Below are 20,574 nucleotides of genomic sequence, written 5' to 3' on the forward strand. Positions count from 1 at the left end.
CCTCATTCTTACATGCTGCACGATGGTTTATGACAAACTTTCATAAAATCTGTCTCATCTGACTTGCCCTAAATCACTAAGCCACTGAAGACCCATGTGGACCAGGAAGCCCCTGTTCCAGTCAAGCTTGCCTATAAAAATGGCTTGGCCTTACATGACCTAAGTAAGCTTTGCTTCAAACACACAAACGCCAAACTCAACTCCTCTGGGTCTGATGTGGCTCATTCCCAGGGACCTACCAGCTGTATGGCCTCCTTGACTCCATGGATTGAGAGGGCCTCTTGGGCCAAAAGATGAAGAATCCGGTTGCTGTGTGTGGCCTCCTTCCCTCCTTTGAGTAATAAGCCATTACCACTTGCTATAGCCAAGGCTGCCACCTGCAGATCAAAGGGGAGAGAGCAGTGAACCAAAGAGAAACGCAGTAATAGTAACAGCATTCACCGAGCACTTTATATACTATAGTGATTATTATATAATATAGTAACAGTGTTTGCTGAGCACTTTTATAAGGACTGTCATTGGGCCCTTATAAGGCCTAATCTGTTCAAACTTCATGATATTCCAGTGAATTAAATACTTGTTTTATCTCCTGCTTTACAGATAAGGACACTGAAGCCCAGAGAAGTTGGTGACTCCCCAAAGTCTCATAGCTTATAACTGGCAGGGCCAGAAGTCTTGACTCCAGAGCCAAAGCACCCAATCTCAGGAACTAAACTATACAGCTTCCTTAGCACCATTAGCAAAGTAACCTAAGTGGTCAGCGTCACATGGCCCCCTCCCCACTTGGGCCCTGGTGGAGGACAGGGAGCTTAGCTGCCTCTGGCTGAGGCTGGGTGGCCTCTCTGGCCACATCTTCCTCTGGCCCTGTAACTATTCTGAGAGCTCTAAATGTTGGTGCTGAGAACCTGGAGCAGACTAGAGACCCGTCAGACCCTGGACAAGCTGTGGTGGAGATTTCTGGGAAAGGAGCACAAGCAGGGAGCACAGGGTGAGCACAGGATCCTAAAATGCTTTGCGGTGAATACTCCCTGACATGACCTAAAACCAGCTTGTTCACCAAGGACTCCCATACCACGGGATCTGTCCTCAGCCCCTGGCTGGTGCTGGCACATGGCCTCTCTGGGCACACACCTGTTTGCAGAAATACTCCAGTGAAAAAGCAGACCACCCAGGAGGAGGGTTAGTTACCCTCTTAAAGCAAAGAGTTAATGATTCTGACCTGATCATCTAAGGCCTAAAGCTTAACTTTTTTTTTAAAGTTTATATATTTATTTTGAGAGAGAGAGGGAAAGCACACATGCACTCACACGTGGGGGAAAGGCAGAAAGAGAGGGAGAGAGAGAATCCCAAGCAGGTTCTGCACTGTCAGCATGGAGCCCAATGTGGGGCTCGAACTCACGAGCTGCGAGATCATGACCTGAGGCGAAACCAAGAGTCTAGGATGCTTAGCTGACAGAGCCACCCAGGAGTCCCCTGAAGTTTAACTTTCTGAATGTTCTTGGGATGAATGAAAATCTTCCCATTTTTATAATGTAATAAAAGGAACTTTACTAAAAAACCTTGCCTGAGCATGTTAATCTCAATTAGTGGCTCTTAATCCTTTATTGGTTTTGTTGCTCATGGACCCCTTATAAAAAGTAATGTAAATCTTCTCTATATAAATGCACTAGCACACAGAACTGCATACAATTTTTTATAATTCATGGATTCTGTGATGCCATCCAGAGTTAAGATCCCAGGTGAGGAACATGAGCTGTAGTTGGCTAGAGAAGAAACCTTTCTCCACGTGAAGTATTCGTTAGTACGGATGAAAGGCAGCAAAAAAAACATCACGTACTCCTTCCTACTAGCAGATTCGGGTTCTACAGTTTTCACTTGGTATTTCTGCAAACAGGTGTGTGGCCAGAGGGGGCAGTGTGCCTGCACCCACCAGGGGCTGAGGACAGACCCCGTGGTATGGGGTGAACAATCTGGTTTTAGGTCATGTCAGGGAATATTTACCACAAAGCATTTCAGGCTCCTGTGCTCACCCTGTGCCCTATGGCAAAGAGGTGCTATTTTTGTTTTGTTTTTCTTTAGATATTTATTTATTTTAAGTAGGCTCCGTGCCCAACATGGGGCTTGAACCCACAACCCCGAGATCAAGAGTTGCACACTCTACTGACTGAGCTGGCCAGGCACCCCTGTTTTATGTTTTTAAATAGATATTCTCTTTGAGATTTTGAGGCTAGTGAAAAGAAAAAGCTGGTATCATCCTACTGGTCAGTCTGGTGGGAAAATTGTCCCCAAATTTTAAAGTATTTAGGGTAACCAGTGGGACAACCCTCAAATGCCACCCTGTATCAAGGCATGGCTTCTTGGAAAAAATCTTTTAAACACATGATTTCTCAACATTAGCTTGTAATATGTCAAATTCCTTAAAGAGGGTTGCATTCTAGTTTTCATTAACTACTGGAAGTTCTTTTTCCTGAGAGATTTACCTACAGGAGGCCATCTGTGACAGTGAGAACAAAGGGGTCTTTTTCACATGGGTAAAACCAGCTACAAGATGAATGACCTTGCAGTAAGCTAGCAGGGGTTCTGTGGTCAGGGAACACAGTGCCCCAGTGAGCGAAGACATACAGAAATGTGCTCCTGCACTGTGCTAGGGAAGATGCATCTGTTATAAGTGTGACAGGAATAGTAACTTCTATAAGCTTCAGTTTCTTCAACTGTAAAATGGACATATGAATACCTACTTTAGAATCACTGGAAGAATCAATAACATAAATTACTTTAAGAACCACCTGAGAAGTCTCAAAAACTTATCTCTGGGGGAGAAAAAAAGATAAGAACTTCTCACCAAAAAAAGAAAAAAAGAAAACCATCTTTGGAAGATTTTGGGTCCTGAAAATATATTCTTTCCCTACCCCAATGGCAGGCACATACCTGGGGTAGACAGTCTGGGCGAGACTCAAAGATGACCAGCAGGACTCCAATTGGGACAGTCACTTGTTCTAGCTCCAAGTTTTTGGCAATTCGGGTTCGACGCAAAACACGCCCCACGCTGTCCTGTGAGGAGGCTGCGATCTGCCGTAGACCGATGGCCAGGCTGTTCAATTTAGATGTGGAGAGGCTCAAACGTTTCAGCAGAGGAGCTGCGAGTCTCCCTGAAGAGGTGTGAGGAACACATGATAAAGGAGTGGCTCTGGACAGGCTGCAGCTGCTTTACCGAACACACGGCACTGTGTTAGGAACAGACACGAATTTAGCGGGTCTTGAGAAGACAATGACATGCCACTTAGTTTTTCTAGGGGGCTTTTGGTAGTATATTTCACATGTAAAGGTATGTACACCAATACCCTCTGTGCCAGCAAATTCAATTCCAGAAGTTTGTCATTCGCATGAGCAAACTTGCATGTAATGAGGATATTTGTCACAGTATTTACATAATAAAATCTAATTCTGCTTAAACATTTAGACAATGAACTACCAGGCAGTTATTAGAAGTATCTATATGTACTGATATGGAAAGCTGTCCAGGATATAGTTTTTGAAGAAGATAAACTACAAAAGAGCATGTATGATAATATCCTATTTATCAAATATTGCATATATGCATGTGGAGATGTCTGGAAGCCATCAAGAACAGTGATGATCTCTTTCTGCATTATTTTAATTTTTTATAACAATTGTCTTATTTTTATAATCAGAAGCAATAAAGATGTTTCCTTTTGAAATAAAACTTAAATAGAATTATAGTAAGTTCACTTTTTCTTCTTTTTTTAAGTAGGCTTCAGTGTACTGAAGTGTACACTGTGTACACTGTTTGCCAGTGTAAAGCCCAACATGGGGCTTAAACTCATGACCCTGAGATCAAGACATGAGCTGAGATTAAGAGTTGGATGCTTAACCAACGGAGCCACCAAGGTGCCCCTAATAATGGTAAGTTCATATTCAGAATTTTCTTTCTTTTTTTTTTTTTTTAACGTTTATTTTTGAGACACAGAGAGACAAAGCATGAACGGGGGAGGGTCAGAGAGAGGGAGACACAGAATCTGAAACAGACTGCAGGCTCTGAGCTGTCAGCATAGAGCCTGACGCGGGGCTCGAACTCACGGACCGCGAGATCATGACCTGAGCCAAAGTCAGCCGCCCAACCGACTGAGCCACCCAGGCGCCCCCAGAATTTTCTTTAAATTTAAATACAACTGTTTGCATGGTGTGATTCTCTCTGCACACACACACACACACACACACACATATTCATATATACACATGTATATGTACCAGGGAAAATTGTGATCACATATCACAAATCATTACTATGGTTAATGTTGGAATGAGATGATGAAAAATTTCTTTCTTTTTTATAATCACACCCACCAAGATAAAATAATACAAAGTTTTCTACTTAGGAAAGGAGGAACCTATCTTGTATTAAGAAAAAAGCTGAATCATCATTTTACCAACCAATTATATCAATCCGTTTCCTTCACTTTTCCCTATGTGTTAATATCAAGTTTCAAACACAGTGCATGTTAAATGTTACATTCTAGTTTTCCACCTCACAATGCATATTTGCTTTCCACGTTGCCAAAACTGTTGTAATTACTACTACATACTTCACTGAGTTGACACAGCTTAACACATTTAACCAGACCTATGTTGTTAAACACTGAGGTTGTTTCCAGTTTTCAGTGTGATAAATAACCCTGCTCCAAGAATCTTTACATACAGAGCAGTTTTCTCTTCTTGAAATAGTTTATGATAAATTTCCTGAAAAGGGCTTAGCAAGTCAAAGGGGACCACCATGCTCATGTACAGCCAGGACTTTGTTCGTAAGCCACTGTGCGTCCTTACGAATTTCCAGAGAGACAGAACTGAGGTCAGAAGTCAGACTTCGGCCAATAACTAATTGTGTGACCTTGAGCAACAGCTTTAACCTCAGTGGGTCTTAATTCTTTTACTTTAAAGAACTGTATAAGATTATCATCAAAGATTTCTTCACACAGAAAGGCCTTACTTAGTAGGTGGTGGCTGGTATTAGTGAAATGTCTAAAATAGTCCTCAGTATTTTTCTTTTTTGTCCTGAAACTGCCATAGTATCCATGGCTCATGATCTGTGGGTACAGAAAAAGCTCCTTTGGAGGGCTGTACCAGAGTATCTGGGAAAGGAGCTGGAGATGGTATGCATAATTTGAATACTAGCAAGCTGCCTTTAATAAAAATGATGCATAATATAAGATTTCTTCTATAACAATCTTTTTTTTTTTTATATTCCTAAAAGTTTTTATTTATTTATTAAGAGAGAGAGAGAGAGAGCATGAGGAGGGTAGGGGCAGAGAAAGAGTAAGAGAGAGAATCCCTAGCAGGCTCCACACAGCGCAGAGCTTGATGTGGGGCTCAAACCCACGAACCATGAGATCATGACCTGAGCTAAAGACAGACGCTTAGCCAACTGAGTCACCCAGGTGCCCCATATAACAATCTTGTCTTTAGGCAGACTACACTGTAAGAATTATTAGTAAAACAAAGAACAAAAACCAAAACCAAACCCTCCATAACACTGACTCCAAATCGTGTGGTCCTTACCCTCTGCCTCCTCCAAGTCTTTCTTGTTGGCTAACAGGATCTCATCACGCTGGTCCGTCAACAGATCAGCCAGATGATGGATAATCTCTGCTCTCTAGGAAGAAAGGTAAAACAAACAAGCAAATACATTAATCCGAGAAGAACCCATACCATTAAACCTACTCCTCTGAATGAGCCAGGCCTTGCTCCTAAATCCAAAGTCATCATTGACTGAAATCTCCTTACATCCTATCAACCATTACACACCTCAGCTCCCCTCATTTTTTCCTTCCTCTCTCACTACTAATCTCCTTCTACTTCTTGTATTTCTTCCTCTTTTACCATTCCTGATTATTATGATTAGCAGACCACGGCCCAGTAGTGGGGAAAAGGCACAATGAATTATACAATCAGTCCCCAAACCCAAGATGGGGGCTAGCATTTTGAATTGGCATGATACATACATCTCTACATACTCAGTTTCACTGGCTATATAATTTATTAAGTAAATTTTGACAATTACTTATTTTGACAATTACTTATTTAATGAATTCACTCAAAGGGGAAAACCCAGTCCTGGATGCTTGAAGGGATCTCAGTCCTTACCCACCTAGGTTAAAAAGTGTGGCAAATCAGTGTGATTACTGAAGAAGCCAAGGGAAGTGGTTTAGAGAGACAGGCTAAGCTCTTCCTTTGCTTTCCTTTCTCTACTTGTAGTTATTTAAAATTTTCTTTTTTCTCAGGCCAAAGTGCTCCCTAGAAAAAATCTAAACACAACATCCTTAACAACACAGGCTTTGAGAAGCCAATCCCCAGCTTCCGTGACTGCCTTGTTTCCAGACTTGCAGTGTCTGCCACTTCACTGTGGGCAGGCCTCTGACTAGAGGGCAGGCTCTGGAGCTTCCATCTAATGGGTAAGTCAGGGGACTCAGATGTGTTAGAATAAGCAGTTTTCCTACATTTCCATGTCCAGTATGTGGCAGGCTTAGGAAACCTCCTTGGTCTCACCATGTTCATGATATTTTTGATCAAAACATAGTGATAAAAAGCTACCTTAGGCCACAGACTACAAAAGACAAAAGGGAAAATAAAATTTAGAGAGAGAAAAGGCAGAACAAATCTGAATCTCACTTGTAACTAGAATAACTCTGTGGGGACAAGAGGAATGGAGGGGGACATGGCAGCCTTGACTGTGCACTAAGCCTCACAGCATGACTCAGTCTGAAAACCAACCGAACTATTAGCTAAGGTTATTACCTGCTCAGGTTCCAAAGTGGCCAACATCCTTCCTCCTGCTCGAGCCATTTCTCCCTGCTGTTCAACAGTAGGACCTGTAAGAATATTTGCAAACATCAGATCATGGACAGCAACCCAGCACGTGCACAGACTCATAACGTGCACGGAATGAATGCTCAGTGTCTTGGTGTGCTTGCTTCCTAGAGGTCACTCAGACAAATAAAATGGCAAAAGAATACACTAGATTAACTCGGGCATAAACACAAGAAACTTGTCTATATTTCCGGGGTAAGTTACATCTCGTAGAGTTCTTTTCAATTCCACTTTAGCTTATATTCTCTAATGTGTTTGCATTTCTGAATGTAGGTTATATGGCAATATCTTTGCGAACAATTGAGAGTACATACCATGTCTTACTGTCTTAAGTGTCTTTGCATTTCTAGGCCTCTAGCATAGGCCTAGCAAATGTTTCTTAAGAAAATGGATGCTCATATTCTTTAACATAGTGGTTTTAGAGAGAATGGGAAGCCTAGTTGGGCAGGTTCGCTAAACTTTACAAAAGCAAAGCAAAGTCCAATTTCGCAAAGAGTGTCTGAAACAATACCGTACTTCAGAATATCAACATGTCAATTTTGTGATCTCTATTCCTAGAGGAGAGCTCAATCTTCAGTCTCATTTAGGCCATGGTGTGACTACTCAATAAGGAACTACTTACCTGCAGGCTTTACTTCAGAAAAGAAGGTGCCAACTTTCTTTCCCTCCACGATGTCTGTGATGACATGTCCAGACACCTTTGGGTGGGTTCCGTTGGCAATAACCACAGAAGTGCCACCTTGCAAAGCCCAGAGGGCCGCTTTCACCTAATAGGAGAGGTTAGATCCCAACATAACATTCAGACTTTTGCAGGGTCTAGTCATCCATACTTTAAACTCGCAAAAAGAGAATACAATGTGATAGTGAGCCATTGAAGTATATGCAGGAATGTTTTGAACAACTCAGAAGCTCTGAAAACACACTCAGCCCTTGCTCTCTCTCTCTCCAGCCCAACTCTGGTACGTGCTAAAGATGAGCCAATCTGCCTTTTGTGCTCAGTGTTCAAAGACTCTCTAGTACTAGGACTCATAACTTCTACATTTGACTTACTGTGCCTCGACATAGTGTCCAGCCTGGTGTTTGACCAGAATCTGATCCTGAGTTCTTTTAACTTTTGTAGCTCTCTTTTGTAGGTCTTTGCCATTCCTACAATTGATGCTGTATCTTAAGAGTATTACTTTTTAGAACAATTAATGCGAGAGAAAAATTTTTGGAAGATTTCGTAAGAAATAGTTGAGCAGGGGCACCTGGCTGGCTTCCTCAATACAGCATGTGACTCTTGATCTCAGGGTTGTGAGTTCGAGCCCCATGTTGGGTGTAAAGATTACTTAAAAAATAAAAAATCTTGGGGTCCCTGGGTGGCTCAGTCCATTAAGCACCTGACTTATGATCTCAGCTCAGGTCATGATCTCACAGTTTGTGAGTTCCAAGCCCTGCATCAGGCTTTCTGCACTGACAGTGCGGAGCCTGCTTGGGATGCTTTCTCTCCCTTCTCTCTGCCACTACCCCACTCACACTCTCAGTCTCAAAATAAATAAATAAACTTAAAAAAAATTTAAGAAAATCTTTAAAGTAGGGGGTGCCTGGGTGGCTCAGTCAGCTAAGAGTCCAACTTTGGCTCAGGTCATGATCCCACAGCTCGTGGGTTGAAGCCCCACGCTGGGCTCTGTGCTGACAGCTCAGAGCCTGGAGTCTGCTTCAGATTCTGTGTCTCCCTCCCTCTCTGTCCCTCCCCTACTCGTGCTGTCACTCTCTCAGAATAAACTTAAAAAAAAAATTATATATAGAGGGAGAGGGAGAGAGGGAGCCTGCACTTGACGACTTTATAACATGAACACACTATGTAATATTAATGAAGAGAATACATATACAGACATGACAAAATATAGGTACACAATATGCATCATACCTGTATTTAGACATGTGCACATTTAAGTGTGTATGTGCCTAGTATTTTAGCCATTAGCCCCCAAACAATCACAAAAGTCAAAAGGGTAGGGGCACCTGGCTGGCTCAGTCGGAGAAGTGTGCAGCTTTTGATCTTAGGGTCGTGGATTCTAGCCCCATGTTGGGTGTAGAGATTACTTAAATAAATAAAACTTAAAAAAAAAAGCAAAAAGGGTAAAATACTGTTTGGTTTTTTTAGCTGTTATAGGCAGTAACAGCATCAGACCCTTACCTTGGCTTCCATGCCACCCATGCCTACTCTTGACTTGGTTCCAAAGGTCACAGACTGCTGATCTCCGGGATAAAATATATCAATGAGCTTTGCGTCATCTGACCCTGGGGGGCTGTCAAAGAGACCTAAAAAGTAGACAGGAGTTGGCAGTATTGCTTTAATGGAAGGCATGCCCCCCAAGACAGACATCCCCCTGGGCACCTGCCAACCACTCTGTACGTGACTGATCCAGATGAAGTCTGTGTTCTACCCGCTCTAACCAGAAAAGAGAACAAGTGATCTGTATAGTCTACCCATGCTAAAAAGCAGCAACAGGACTTTCCATACATACTTTTATATTCTGTTTGCCAGCATCACAGCATGTCCATATCCTTGGTGCAACACTTATCAGCCCTGCCCACTCCACTGTCTACTGGGAAGCTGTCCTCACCTCTGCCACTGCTACTTAAGATGCTGAATTAAGGAAGTAACTGAAAAAGATGAGTGGCTACTGCAGAAACAGTGTAGTAGCCATATACTATAATGTGACTATTTCCAAGTGGGATGAAATGTGAGACAGGTTTTCATGAACTCTCACAGCATCCTTTGAAACAGTCACTAATTATAATCCCTGTGTTATGGGGAAGTCATTGTGAAGGTTACGCTGAGTCAGCAGAAGAGCATACAACTCTTGGCATTCAGTCTGGACTTATCACCATAAAGCCTATGTCCCTTTTATAGTTGAGTAGAATAACATAAAATACGAGTTACGTGAAATGTTATATGCATACAATCCAAGATTAAAAATCTTCACCATTTCACTTGTAAACACAGCCAGTCGGAGCCTTGGAAAGAAAAATGAAGGGCCTGTGAAAATGGGAGTCACATCAAGGCCTAAGTACAGGGAGGAACTGCCTGGGGTTGGGGACTGGCTCAAGGACATGTGGGCAGGGATGTTTTTGGTTTAAGTTACTACTTTTCCCATGTGAAAATACAGCCCTCTCTGCTTCATATTCTAAATCTCTAATGCAATACCGCTATATGCATCCCCTCCAGGAAAAGGGGAGTCAGAGGAGTAAGGGAATCAGGGTCCGATATAGAATGCAGCAATGCTAACCATGGGCAGCAATTACAGGGAGAGAAAAACCACCTCTCCAACCTCTGTCCATTGCAACCCAGCACTCCATGGCTCCTGGACTCAGGGATGGAATTTTCTCAGAAGGCACTACGATATGAGGTCACAGGCTTGGATTGTGACGCTGTTTTGGTTTCATACAAAAATAACATGGGCAAGGTTATGCAATCCTAAGCCAAAGCTTCTCCAGAGATGCTGAGGAGTGCCTAGAGTTCTAATAGTCTGCCTACTCTTTTTCCCTTATAGCAGCTTCTTAAAGCCGCCAAGAGCATATTCAAAATTCTATTATTGTGCTAAAAATCAACATTCAATGGATAACTAATTAAGAGTTAATAGCACAAGCCTGTTTTTTATACATTCATGTACATTTGCACACAAATGTTGATAGCAGCATTAGTTATAAATGCTCACATGTCTATCAACTGATGAATGGGTAAATAAAATGTGGTGTATCTACATGGTGGAGTATTGTTTGGCAATAACAAGAAAGTACTGACATATGCTATCAACACTGATGACCAATTTTGGTGTTCAAGGCTACATTAAAAATGTTTACTAGCGGGGCACCTGGCTGGCTCAGTCAGAAGAGCACGTGACTCTTGATCTCAGGGTCATGAGTTCGAGCCCTTGTTCAGTGCAGAGATTACTTAAAAAAAAAAAAAAAAAGTTTACTAGACTCTAGTTGAAATTGGGCTTTATGTATTAATCTCTCAAACTCATGTCCTTTACCTTGCAAAGCAGTATAGAAGAGAGGAAGAGTGTAGATTTTTAAACTGAACAGATTTAGTTGTGAAACCAGCCTCTGGTACTATGTGAATCTGGATACACCATTTAATTGGTGTGAATGTAATTTTTAATTTCTTCATCTGAGTAACTAAGCTAAGCTACCTGCTTTGCAGGATTGCTATAAGGATTCAATAAACTGACATTTATAAAGCACCTAACACAGTATTTAAGCATAGTAGAAATTCAATATAAATCTGTTGAGGGGCGCCTGGATGGCTCAGTCAGTTGGGCGTCCGACTTCAGCTCAGGTCATGATCTCATGGTCCGTGGGTTCGAGCCCTGCATTGGGCTCTGTGCTGTCAGTTCAGAGCCTGGAGCTTGCTTCGGATTCTGTGTCTCCCTCTCTCTCTGCCCCTCCCCCACTCATGCTCTGTCTCTATCAAAAAATGAATAAACGTTAAAAAAATTTTTTTTTTTAAAATGTGTTGATTAACTGAAAAGCCTTCATCTCCAGAGTGGCTCACTCTTACCCCAACCTAGCTGTTCCTGTCCTGAGATTTCAAATTTACAGTGGATAAACATGGTACCAAGATTTCTTATAGGTAAAAATACTGACATGCAAGTATGATATATCGAACTTCCCACACGGGCAGAAGACAGATCAACCCATCTGTATCTGCCTCTGCTTCCGCTAGGCAGGCCGCCGCCCTTAATCTTGCACCACTAGAGTGTAAACTGGAAAAACAAGTCCTGCTAAAGAAACCTGCCTTGGGTATGGGTTGGAAACTAAATAGGTTTTCCTGATCTCCTGGGAATGTAATGGTGGACTTTTGGGATCCTGTAGGTTTGGCCTATTTTAGACACAGCTACCATATTCCTTATGGGTCAAAATGTAAAATGGACATAGCTTAGGAAAGTGAGAATAGTGAATGGAGAGTCAAATTGGAGCCAAGAGGGACCCTTCTTTGAGGAAGGGGAAAGCAGAGAAAAACAGATTAACACATGAGACCACGATGGCCACATAGCTTGGAATTCTGCAGTGGCTCCCATTTAATGTGTCTCATGATTTATGTTACAAACTGAAAGTGATAAAAACCACAATGAAATAGCATTTCACACCCACTAGGATGGCTATAATGAAAAGGCAGATTATAAGGGTAAGTGTTGGCAAGGATGTGGAGAGACTAGAGCCCTCATATGGAGCTGGCAGGAATGTAAAATGATGCAGCTGCTTTGGAAACCAGGCTGGCACTTCTTCAAAAGGCTAAACACATACAGAATTACCAAATGATCAATTCTGCTCCTAGGTAAACAAAAAACATGTTCACACAAAAATGTGTACATGAATGTTCACAGCAGCATAATGTCTATCAACCGATGAATGGGTAAATACAATGTGGTGCATATACACAATGGAGTATTCTTTGAGAATAAAAAGAAAAGGAATACTGACAGATGTTGTAACATCGACGAACCTTGAAAACATTATGCTAAGTGAAGAAAACCAGTCACCAAGGATCACATACTGACGATTCCACTAATGTAAAACGTCCAGGATAAGCAAATCCACAGAGACAGAAAGTAGATGAGAGGCTGCCTAGGGCTGGAGAATTTGGGGGGAAGTGAGGAGTGATCACTGATGGGTATGGGGTGATACAATGTGGTGATAAAAATGTTCTAAACCTATTGTTAGGGTTGAGCCACTGTATGAATACACTAAAAATCAATGAACTAAGTCTTAAATAGGTGAACTATTGGTTCACTATGGTATGTGAATTATACCTGTATAAAGCTGTTCTAAAAAAACAAAAGTGCCTGGAAATGACAACATTTCAGCATTCAAACTGCATCTCCCAGACTCCCCCACCTTCTTTTGAGCCATAAAAACCCTCTGTCAGACCATATGGCTCAGAAAATAAGGGTCTATATTTTAAAAAAATCAGAAGGACTCAAAGACGGGAATTCATGTGCTCACGCATTTAGTATTTAAAACAAAAGTTGGATAAAAGGAAAAGGCATTACTTTGTACCTTCTACATCTGAAAGAACAATCAAGAGGTCAGTTTTCATTTCCACAGCCAGACGGGCAGCCAGGCTATCATTATCTTTAACACTAATAACCTGGAATGCAGGTAAAAAGTCATTAAGTGAGTGAACTACACAGTTCAAAAAGACATTCACAGAAGCACTCTGCTAGGTTCTGGCAGGCAAAGTTAATGATGGAATGCACAGATGACAGCTCTCGTAGGCCCCCTCGGTCTGCAAAACACTGCGCCTCCTGGCCACCCCACTTCCAAACATGCACCTGGCACACACAAGCCACGCTCATAGCACCATCCGAAATCACTACTGCACCTCACCCTGTTGAATGAGACCCCCTGACTTCAGAAGAGCTTATGCAGCCCCCGCTCCATGAGGCCAGCTTCTCTCCCAATCTTTCCATCTTGTTTATGCCAAACTTCCAGTGTTAGTACATGCAGCATAGCGTGGCGTTAGTCTCCAGCATGCTCAACCCTTAGGAATATTTTACCCACATTTACCCCCTGGAGATCACTATTGGGCTCAGCTGGGGGCACGACAGCATCATTTGTGTTGACAATGGGAACGATGTTCATTCGGAGGAGCTCATGAAGTGTCCCATTAAGGTTCCGGCGCTTCTGCTCATCATGGAAATCCAAGTTGGTCACCAAAATCTGAAAGTAATTAAATGCATCCAAAAATGCAGGAAGGAGGAAAATTACGAACTTCCTAGCAACGACATACAAAAGATGCTAAGAGGAGAGGAGTTAAACTCTAGATTTCTGGATCCCATACACATCGGAATGGAGCACACCTCTTTGGATGCTCATCCAATTCTTTTAGAGATGGAAAAAATTAATCACTTGGGATATTAAAGGATGCTCAAGACTTCTTGTAAAAGTACTTCAATTCTCAGAGAGCAACTAAATTTTTTCCATTTATAGGATTAAGAAAATTAACCCGTAAGGGGCACCTGGGTGGCTCAAGTCAGTTAAGCATCTGACTTCAGCTCAGGTCATGATCTCATGGTTTGTGAGTTCGAACCCCACATGGGGCTCTGTGCTGACAGCTCAGAGCCTGGAGCCTGCTTTGGATTCTATGTCTCCCTCTCCCTCTCTGCCCTACTCCTGCTTGTACTCTGTCTCCCTCTGTCTCTCAAAAATGAATAAACATTAAAAACAAATTAAAAAAAAATTAACCTGTGAACTTTATGGGGCACCTGGGAAGCTCAGTTAAGCATCTGACTCTCGATTTCAGCTCAGGTCACGATGTCATGGTTTGAGTTTGACTCCCACATCGGACTTTGTGCTGACAGCGTGGAGCCTGCTTGGGATTCTCTTGCTAGCCCTCTCTGCCTCTCCCCTGCTTGCACATGTGCATACTCTCTCTCAAAATAAATAAACATTATAATTAATGTATGAATTCTAGAGAGATACACTTTGGGGTAAGTGATTAATTGCTAAAATATCTCTGTATCTAGCATCTGATTCAGGGGCTGGCCACAGAAGGCACTGAAATATTTGGTGAGTGAGTCAAAGAATGGTTTGCTCTGTTCGGAGAAGTGTATGAGACAAAATGGAATAGGCCTGTGTGGCCACTGTTGCTCGGCAACTGACCACTGGTGCCGTTAACACAGACTGTGTTTGAGCATGTGGGATTGGTCGGAGAGATTTATAGAGGTGAGTCTTTAGTCACAAACTGAAAGAAGAGCTGGATGTAACTTAGTTCAGCACAGGGGATGAGCATAAGGTGCTCAAAGGTACAGTGGCGAGCTGGGTATGGGGGTGGGCAGACAGCTCTGCTTCCTTGCTTACCTCAGAGTATTAGGCAATAGTTAGCAGGAGAGAAGGTAACTGAGAACAACAGCAAGAAACTAATGGCAATAAGCCCTGAAACTCATAAATCAATGTTTCAATGAAATCCTTCAAATGTTTAAGGAAGAATGGTTCTTGCAATGTAGGGCAGGTTGAAGAAGGAAAGGCTGCAGGCAGACTGTCAAGAGGTAAGGTACCCAAACAGTAACAGTGGGAATGGTTAAGCCCTGAGCTAGGGTCTGGCTACGGGAACTAAGAAGATAACAGCAGCCTTAATGACATATAAAATGTAGGTGAGGAAGATAAAATGGTAACATGACTAAAGGAAATAATTCACTCACTCAAAATTTGTTCAGTACTTTAGAAATGTCAGGCCCTTCATGAGCTGCTGAGCTAGAGAATAAAACTGTTGACGGTTTGGGGAAAGTGGAATGGGGCACATCTTTTGTAAGAATAGATCATGAACTCCTTTTCAGGAAAGTCCAGTCCTGCAGGAAAAACAGGACTGGGTCAAACAGAACATATAGACTCTAGCCATGCAGGTGAAAGGTCAAATGATAAAGTAAATGTGTGTAGGAGAGGCAAATAGGAGGTATAAAAGTCCAGTGAAAATACTTGTTGCTCAAATAGTTTAACAAAAAAGGGATAGATGACAAGAGCCCTAAAGAGAGAAAAGTATGTCTGTGGAGAAGGGCAGTCTGTTAAGATGCACATTAATTTTATTTCTATGAAGAAAAAATAAGCTGCTGTACTTGAGTCTTTAACGTGACAAACAACTTAGTGGAGATTTCCAAAAGCCACTGATAATGGTCTTTACAACAGGATTACTAAAGACAACAAGAAACCATAGGAGAAAGTACAAAGGGCAAAGATTTCTTGCAGTAAGATCCCCAGGGAAGGCAAACATGTGACAGAGAAGGGCCCATGGATGGATGCCTGCTGGAATGGAGGGGACAGAACTCTTCCACATCAATGTTAATGGAAGCCATGGCTGACATGCAGTGACTTTTAAAGCTACTTTCATTACAACAAACCAAAAAACCTGAAAAACCATCATACATGGGAAAAAAACAAAAGCACAGATCCTAGACCTAAGTCTCCTCATCTGGCTCCAGGCACTTATAAAACACATTAAAGACTGAGACTGTCATTGGATTGTGCAAAAGAAAGCTGACAATAATGGGTGACAGAAATGAAGATTTCTATTGTATTCATACTAACAGGAAAAAAAAAATCTAAGACAGTGGGGTCCTCAGCTATAGGCAACAGGTGGACAAGTCCATGACTTTCTGTTTCAGCTCACTTCACTCAAGGACATTCTGGCACAATACCACAACATCACTGTGGATAACACTGTGAAGATTATGGAGAAAGAGAAGAGCAGCAGGAAATGAAAGAGCAAAACCTGAGAGGATATATACATATAACATCACCTATGTCAAATAACATCTGTGTAAATGTGGGATCAGAGGCAGCAAAGGTGTCTGAAGATAGTAACTTGGGGAGTTCAATTTTCTCAGTTGTTTTGTGAAGTGACTATTAGCTGCTTTGTAACATTTACATGTTTCTAGTGTGTAGTTGTATCGATGATTAAAAATACAATTGAAAAAGTACAATGTGGAAAGAAGGCTCTAGAACATTTGGAGCAACCACTAAAAATGTAGAAGTTCCATAAAGACTGGAACCATGGTTGATTTGTTCACCACAGTATCCCCAATGCCTAGCATACTTCTTCGTACACTGTAAGTGCTCAATAAATATTTGCTGAATGAATGAAAACCCACCAAAAGCATCTTTCTTTCCTTCAGTGTTTATTAGAAATTTATTGTAGAAGGCAACCAGGTGCAAAGAGAGGCAAGCCACCTGAAGTCAAAGAAGCCCATGAAATAAAGACATCTAACTTTTCTGTCTTCGGGAAAAGTATAAGCACTTAGAGTAGTAGCTAGAAGAATTATTAGTATAGGGGCGCCTGGGCAGCTCAGTCGGTTAGGCATCTGACTTTGGTTCAGGTCATGATCTTGTGGTTAGGGAGTTTGAGTCCCATGATGGGCTCTGTGCTGACAGCTCGGAGCCTGGAGCCTGCTTCCGATTGATTCTGTCTCCCTCTCTCTCTGCCCTTCCCCTGCTCACTCTCTCTCAAAAATGAATAAAAAACATTAAAAAAAAGAATTATTAGTACCATAACAAGCACTAATAATTACTGAGAATGACACTACATTAAATGCTTTTCATGTGATTTTCTCATTGACTTTTTCCAAAAACCCTCTCAAGTAGGCACTGATATTATCTTCTTTTTTCATATGAGGAGACTGAAGCACAAAAAAGTTAGACCAAAAGACTTTCTCCAGGTTTCCCAACTAACAAGTGATGGAGTTAAGACTGTATCTTGGCAGTCTGGCTCTAGAGCCCCCGCTCATCACCCTCTTGCTCCACGGCAATCACTCTCACGGGCCCCACACCTCTCTAAAAAGGTGAGTCTCTCACCTGGGCGGCACAGATGCTGTACTGGGTAAACATGGCCTCATACAAGGCCATCAGCCCACTCTGTCCGGCGGCTGCACAGGCTCGTGCTTCTAAGACTGGAATTGCCTGTAACACACAAATAGATATGGTGTGACTGGGAGTGAGGGAAGGAGGCCTGCGGACCCCTGTTACAGGGTGTGGGGAAGCACCACTCACCATCTCTTTCAACTGGTTCTGCCCTGAGTGCAGGGCCTGCCGCACGCTCTGAGACAGAAGGATCTCATGGCGCAAGCGTTGCTTGCCAAAGGCCACGGCTCCACTGGTCACCAGCATCATCTCTCGGCCTTGATTCTGTAGCACTGACACCTGACATCGACGAAGGAAAAGGCACCACAAATCACTGTTATCATGTCCTTCCTCTCTTCAGAGAGGTAGAGTCTACCTTACCGGCACAAGAGACTCAGGTAGGGTAGACAGACAATTGGGTGGATCCCAGATGCTGGCTTATGAACCAGCTGGGCTGGCTGTGGAAGAATCACCCAGGTTGTTTGGTAAAAATACAGATTCCTACATGCTGCCTCAAATCTGATGAGGAGGTAGCAGAGATCAGAAATTTTTAATAAGGAGATTCTGGTGTGCAGGCAGATTTGACATCCACAGAACTTGATGGTATCTGTTGGAATCTATAATGCAGAAGGCCTAGTTGTTCCAGAAAAAGAAGTCTAAGAATTGCAGTGTAAACTTAGCAGATGGCTTCTTAGGTTCTAAGGTATAACCTGGGAGATTGAGGCTCTTTCTGTGGTATGTTGATCCCTATGAGTCCCCTTGGGCTAAAGCAGGGACAGATGCTGACCTTGTCCTGCTTTGTCTACCTAGAACTAGCTGTGGTCACTTTGTTCCCTACTTTGGACAGATCTACATTGAAAGAATCAAAGATTCAAGCTGCAAATAGAGTCCATATTCCTAACATGTCCATTCTTCCTGATGTTTGAGCCCTATAAGCTGGCTCAGGAACTCACAAACACCTGTGATAAACCATGATTATAAAAAATAACTTTTTATAGTAGAAAATTTCATACTTAACCATAGTGGTAAAAAGTTTTATAAATCCCCATGTACCCATCACCTAGCTTCAACAACTATTTCTCAGGGCAATTTCCCACTCTCTAGTACTGCCTTTACAGCTAGCCTCCCCATTATTTTAATACAAACAAATCCCAGGCCCTAGATATATTATTTCATCTATAAATATTTCAGCAGCACTGTAATTGCTAAAAGACAGGGAATATATATGCATAGCCTCCCCCTCCCAAAAAAAAACCACTGTCACCTAAAACATTTCAATTAACTCTTTAATATAAAAGATCCAGGGGCGCCTGGGTGGCTCAGTTGGTTAAGCGTCCAACTCTTGGTTTTAGCTCAGGTCATGATCTCACAGTTTGTAAGTTTGAACCCCACATTGGGCTCTGTGCTGACAGCATGGAGCCTGCTTGGGATTCTATCTCCCTCTCTCTCTGTCCCTCCCCTCTGCCTCTCTAATCCCTGTTTCTCAAAAATAAATAAACATTAAGGAAATACATATATATAAAAGATATGATCGGTGTTCACACTGACCCAATTTTTTTAGCTTGTCAAATGACTGAGGGGACCAGAGATGGGAAGTTCAAGCGAGAGTGTAGTTATTCTTGAGGCCTCCTAGGAGAGTTGGTACTAAGCCTGAGCCTTCATGAGTGGTAGGATTTGCACCAACAGAGGGGAAATGTTCCCTGCTGCTAAGTGCACAGTGTGAGTGGTGCCCATGGAGTTGTGTGATTCTAAGGAAGGGGAGGCTCTAAGAGTGAATTCCAGGTGGGGGACAAGGACAGGAATGAGTACGTCATGTTGGTGGGCCAGAGAGGAAGTAAGCCTGAAAGTGGTGGTGGTCTCACCAGGGAGAATGGGAAATGAAGTGGATCATTTCATTAGGCAAGAAGCCATGTAGAGGAATTGTGGTGGTCTCCAAAGCAGACTGAAGATATTGTGCAGAGGAGAAACTTGATGAAAACAGTGGGAAGACTCCAGTAATGATTTGCTTAGGTCGCCAGATACCCACAGACCTCATGGAAGGGCTTTCTAGATCAGGGCACTAATATGCAGAGTCAACTGTCTTATCCAAGGCATCTGACCATGATAGACAGACTCAGGAGCCAACAAAGTGGCCTCCACTGGCTGGCCAAAGATTGCAAGATACAAACATCAATAAAGGTTTGGGCCCACTTGCTTGATTACTTACTGCCTTGAACAATCACCTAAGTGCTTTGGAAGTCCTGATTCTGGCTCCCCAAGGGCAGAGATAACAGTTACACGTCTGTGAAGTCTCTCACAATGTAGCCTTTTTATACATATCTGTTCAACTGAATTGATCTGATGGACTAAATCCGAGAGGCTGACTTGATAAAACTGCTTAATACAAAAAATATTGAAAAGAAAATTCCATCAAGTTTTAGTTAGCAGTCACCAACTCATCAGAGAAACTGTTTTTTAAAAACTAAAAATATGGTCATGGAGGACACAGTTGAGTTACAGATAGAATGAAAAAGTTCTAGTTTTATCTCCATAATGCCTGGATGTCTGGTTTTTGACTCTCGGTCAGGAGCTGGCAAACTATACGCAGCAAGTCAAATCTCACCTGCACCTGGTTTTGTAAATAAACTTTTTACTAGAACACAGCTATGTCCATTCATTTACATATTGTCTATGGTTGCTTTTGTGCTACAATGGTAGAGACATGTATTTGAGACAGAGACCATCTGGCCTACAAAGCCTAAAATGTTTACTATCTGGCCTTCTGTAGAAAAAGTTTCCTATAGAAAAGTTTACTGATACCTGCTCTTGGGAAAGATAGGTAGTGGATCTGCAATGTGATGTTTGAAGTCTAAAAGTCCCATGTTGACCCCTAAGGTCAGTTTCTTTACTGATAGTCTACAGTCAGCCTGGCTTGTTGGCATAGTCAGTGGGACATAAAATCCCCAATGGAAACTTCTGCTTGGAGCCCTTCCAAAGGTTAAGTAAGATTCCCTGTACAAAGATCTCTTTGTGATTCGATGTGAGACAGACTGTGCAAATAAATACCTTGGGGGGCTTGTGCACAGATGTCTCTTGGACACCCGATGCTTGCTTGTACTCTCTCTCTCTTGCTGCCTTATATCCTTTGCCTTTAAATGAAAGTCTTACATGGGTATCTCTGTGGAGTTTGATAAGTCTTTTCAAATATCTGAACTTGGAAAATCTTTGCAATGATAGCTCATATTTATTTCAATATTATTGGCCTAATTAAAAAATAAAAGGCTTAGCAAAACAGGAACAAAAAAAAACCTTAGCAAAACAGGAACAAAAAAA

General features: G+C 42.2%; 1 protein-coding gene across 4 annotated transcripts in view; it reads right to left on the minus strand.

The window, feature by feature from the left end:
* The window catches only part of ALDH18A1 (aldehyde dehydrogenase 18 family member A1), a 41,598-nt gene that overhangs the window by 8,741 nt on the left and 12,283 nt on the right, over positions 1-20,574 (minus strand). For 2 of the 4 annotated variants that reach the window (XM_042960627.1, XM_042960626.1), the window contains exons 4-13: positions 17,413-17,562; positions 17,218-17,322; positions 13,441-13,593; positions 12,931-13,021; positions 9,062-9,186; positions 7,505-7,649; positions 6,811-6,884; positions 5,575-5,668; positions 2,929-3,149; positions 240-377 (exon numbers count right to left, since the gene is read on the minus strand). In XM_042960627.1, the coding sequence (XP_042816561.1) occupies positions 240-377; positions 2,929-3,149; positions 5,575-5,668; positions 6,811-6,884; positions 7,505-7,649; positions 9,062-9,186; positions 12,931-13,021; positions 13,441-13,593; positions 17,218-17,322; positions 17,413-17,562 (1,296 nt within the window). Of the gene's footprint in view, positions 1-239; positions 378-2,928; positions 3,150-5,574; positions 5,669-6,810; positions 6,885-7,504; positions 7,650-9,061; positions 9,187-12,930; positions 13,022-13,434; positions 13,594-17,217; positions 17,323-17,412; positions 17,563-20,574 lie in introns of all 4 variants that reach the window. The other 2 variants (XM_042960625.1, XM_042960624.1) reach the window with 1 other exon arrangement.

This window comes from Panthera tigris, chromosome D2 (genome assembly GCF_018350195.1).
Source record: "Panthera tigris isolate Pti1 chromosome D2, P.tigris_Pti1_mat1.1, whole genome shotgun sequence".
Classification (NCBI taxonomy): domain Eukaryota; kingdom Metazoa; phylum Chordata; class Mammalia; order Carnivora; family Felidae; genus Panthera; species Panthera tigris.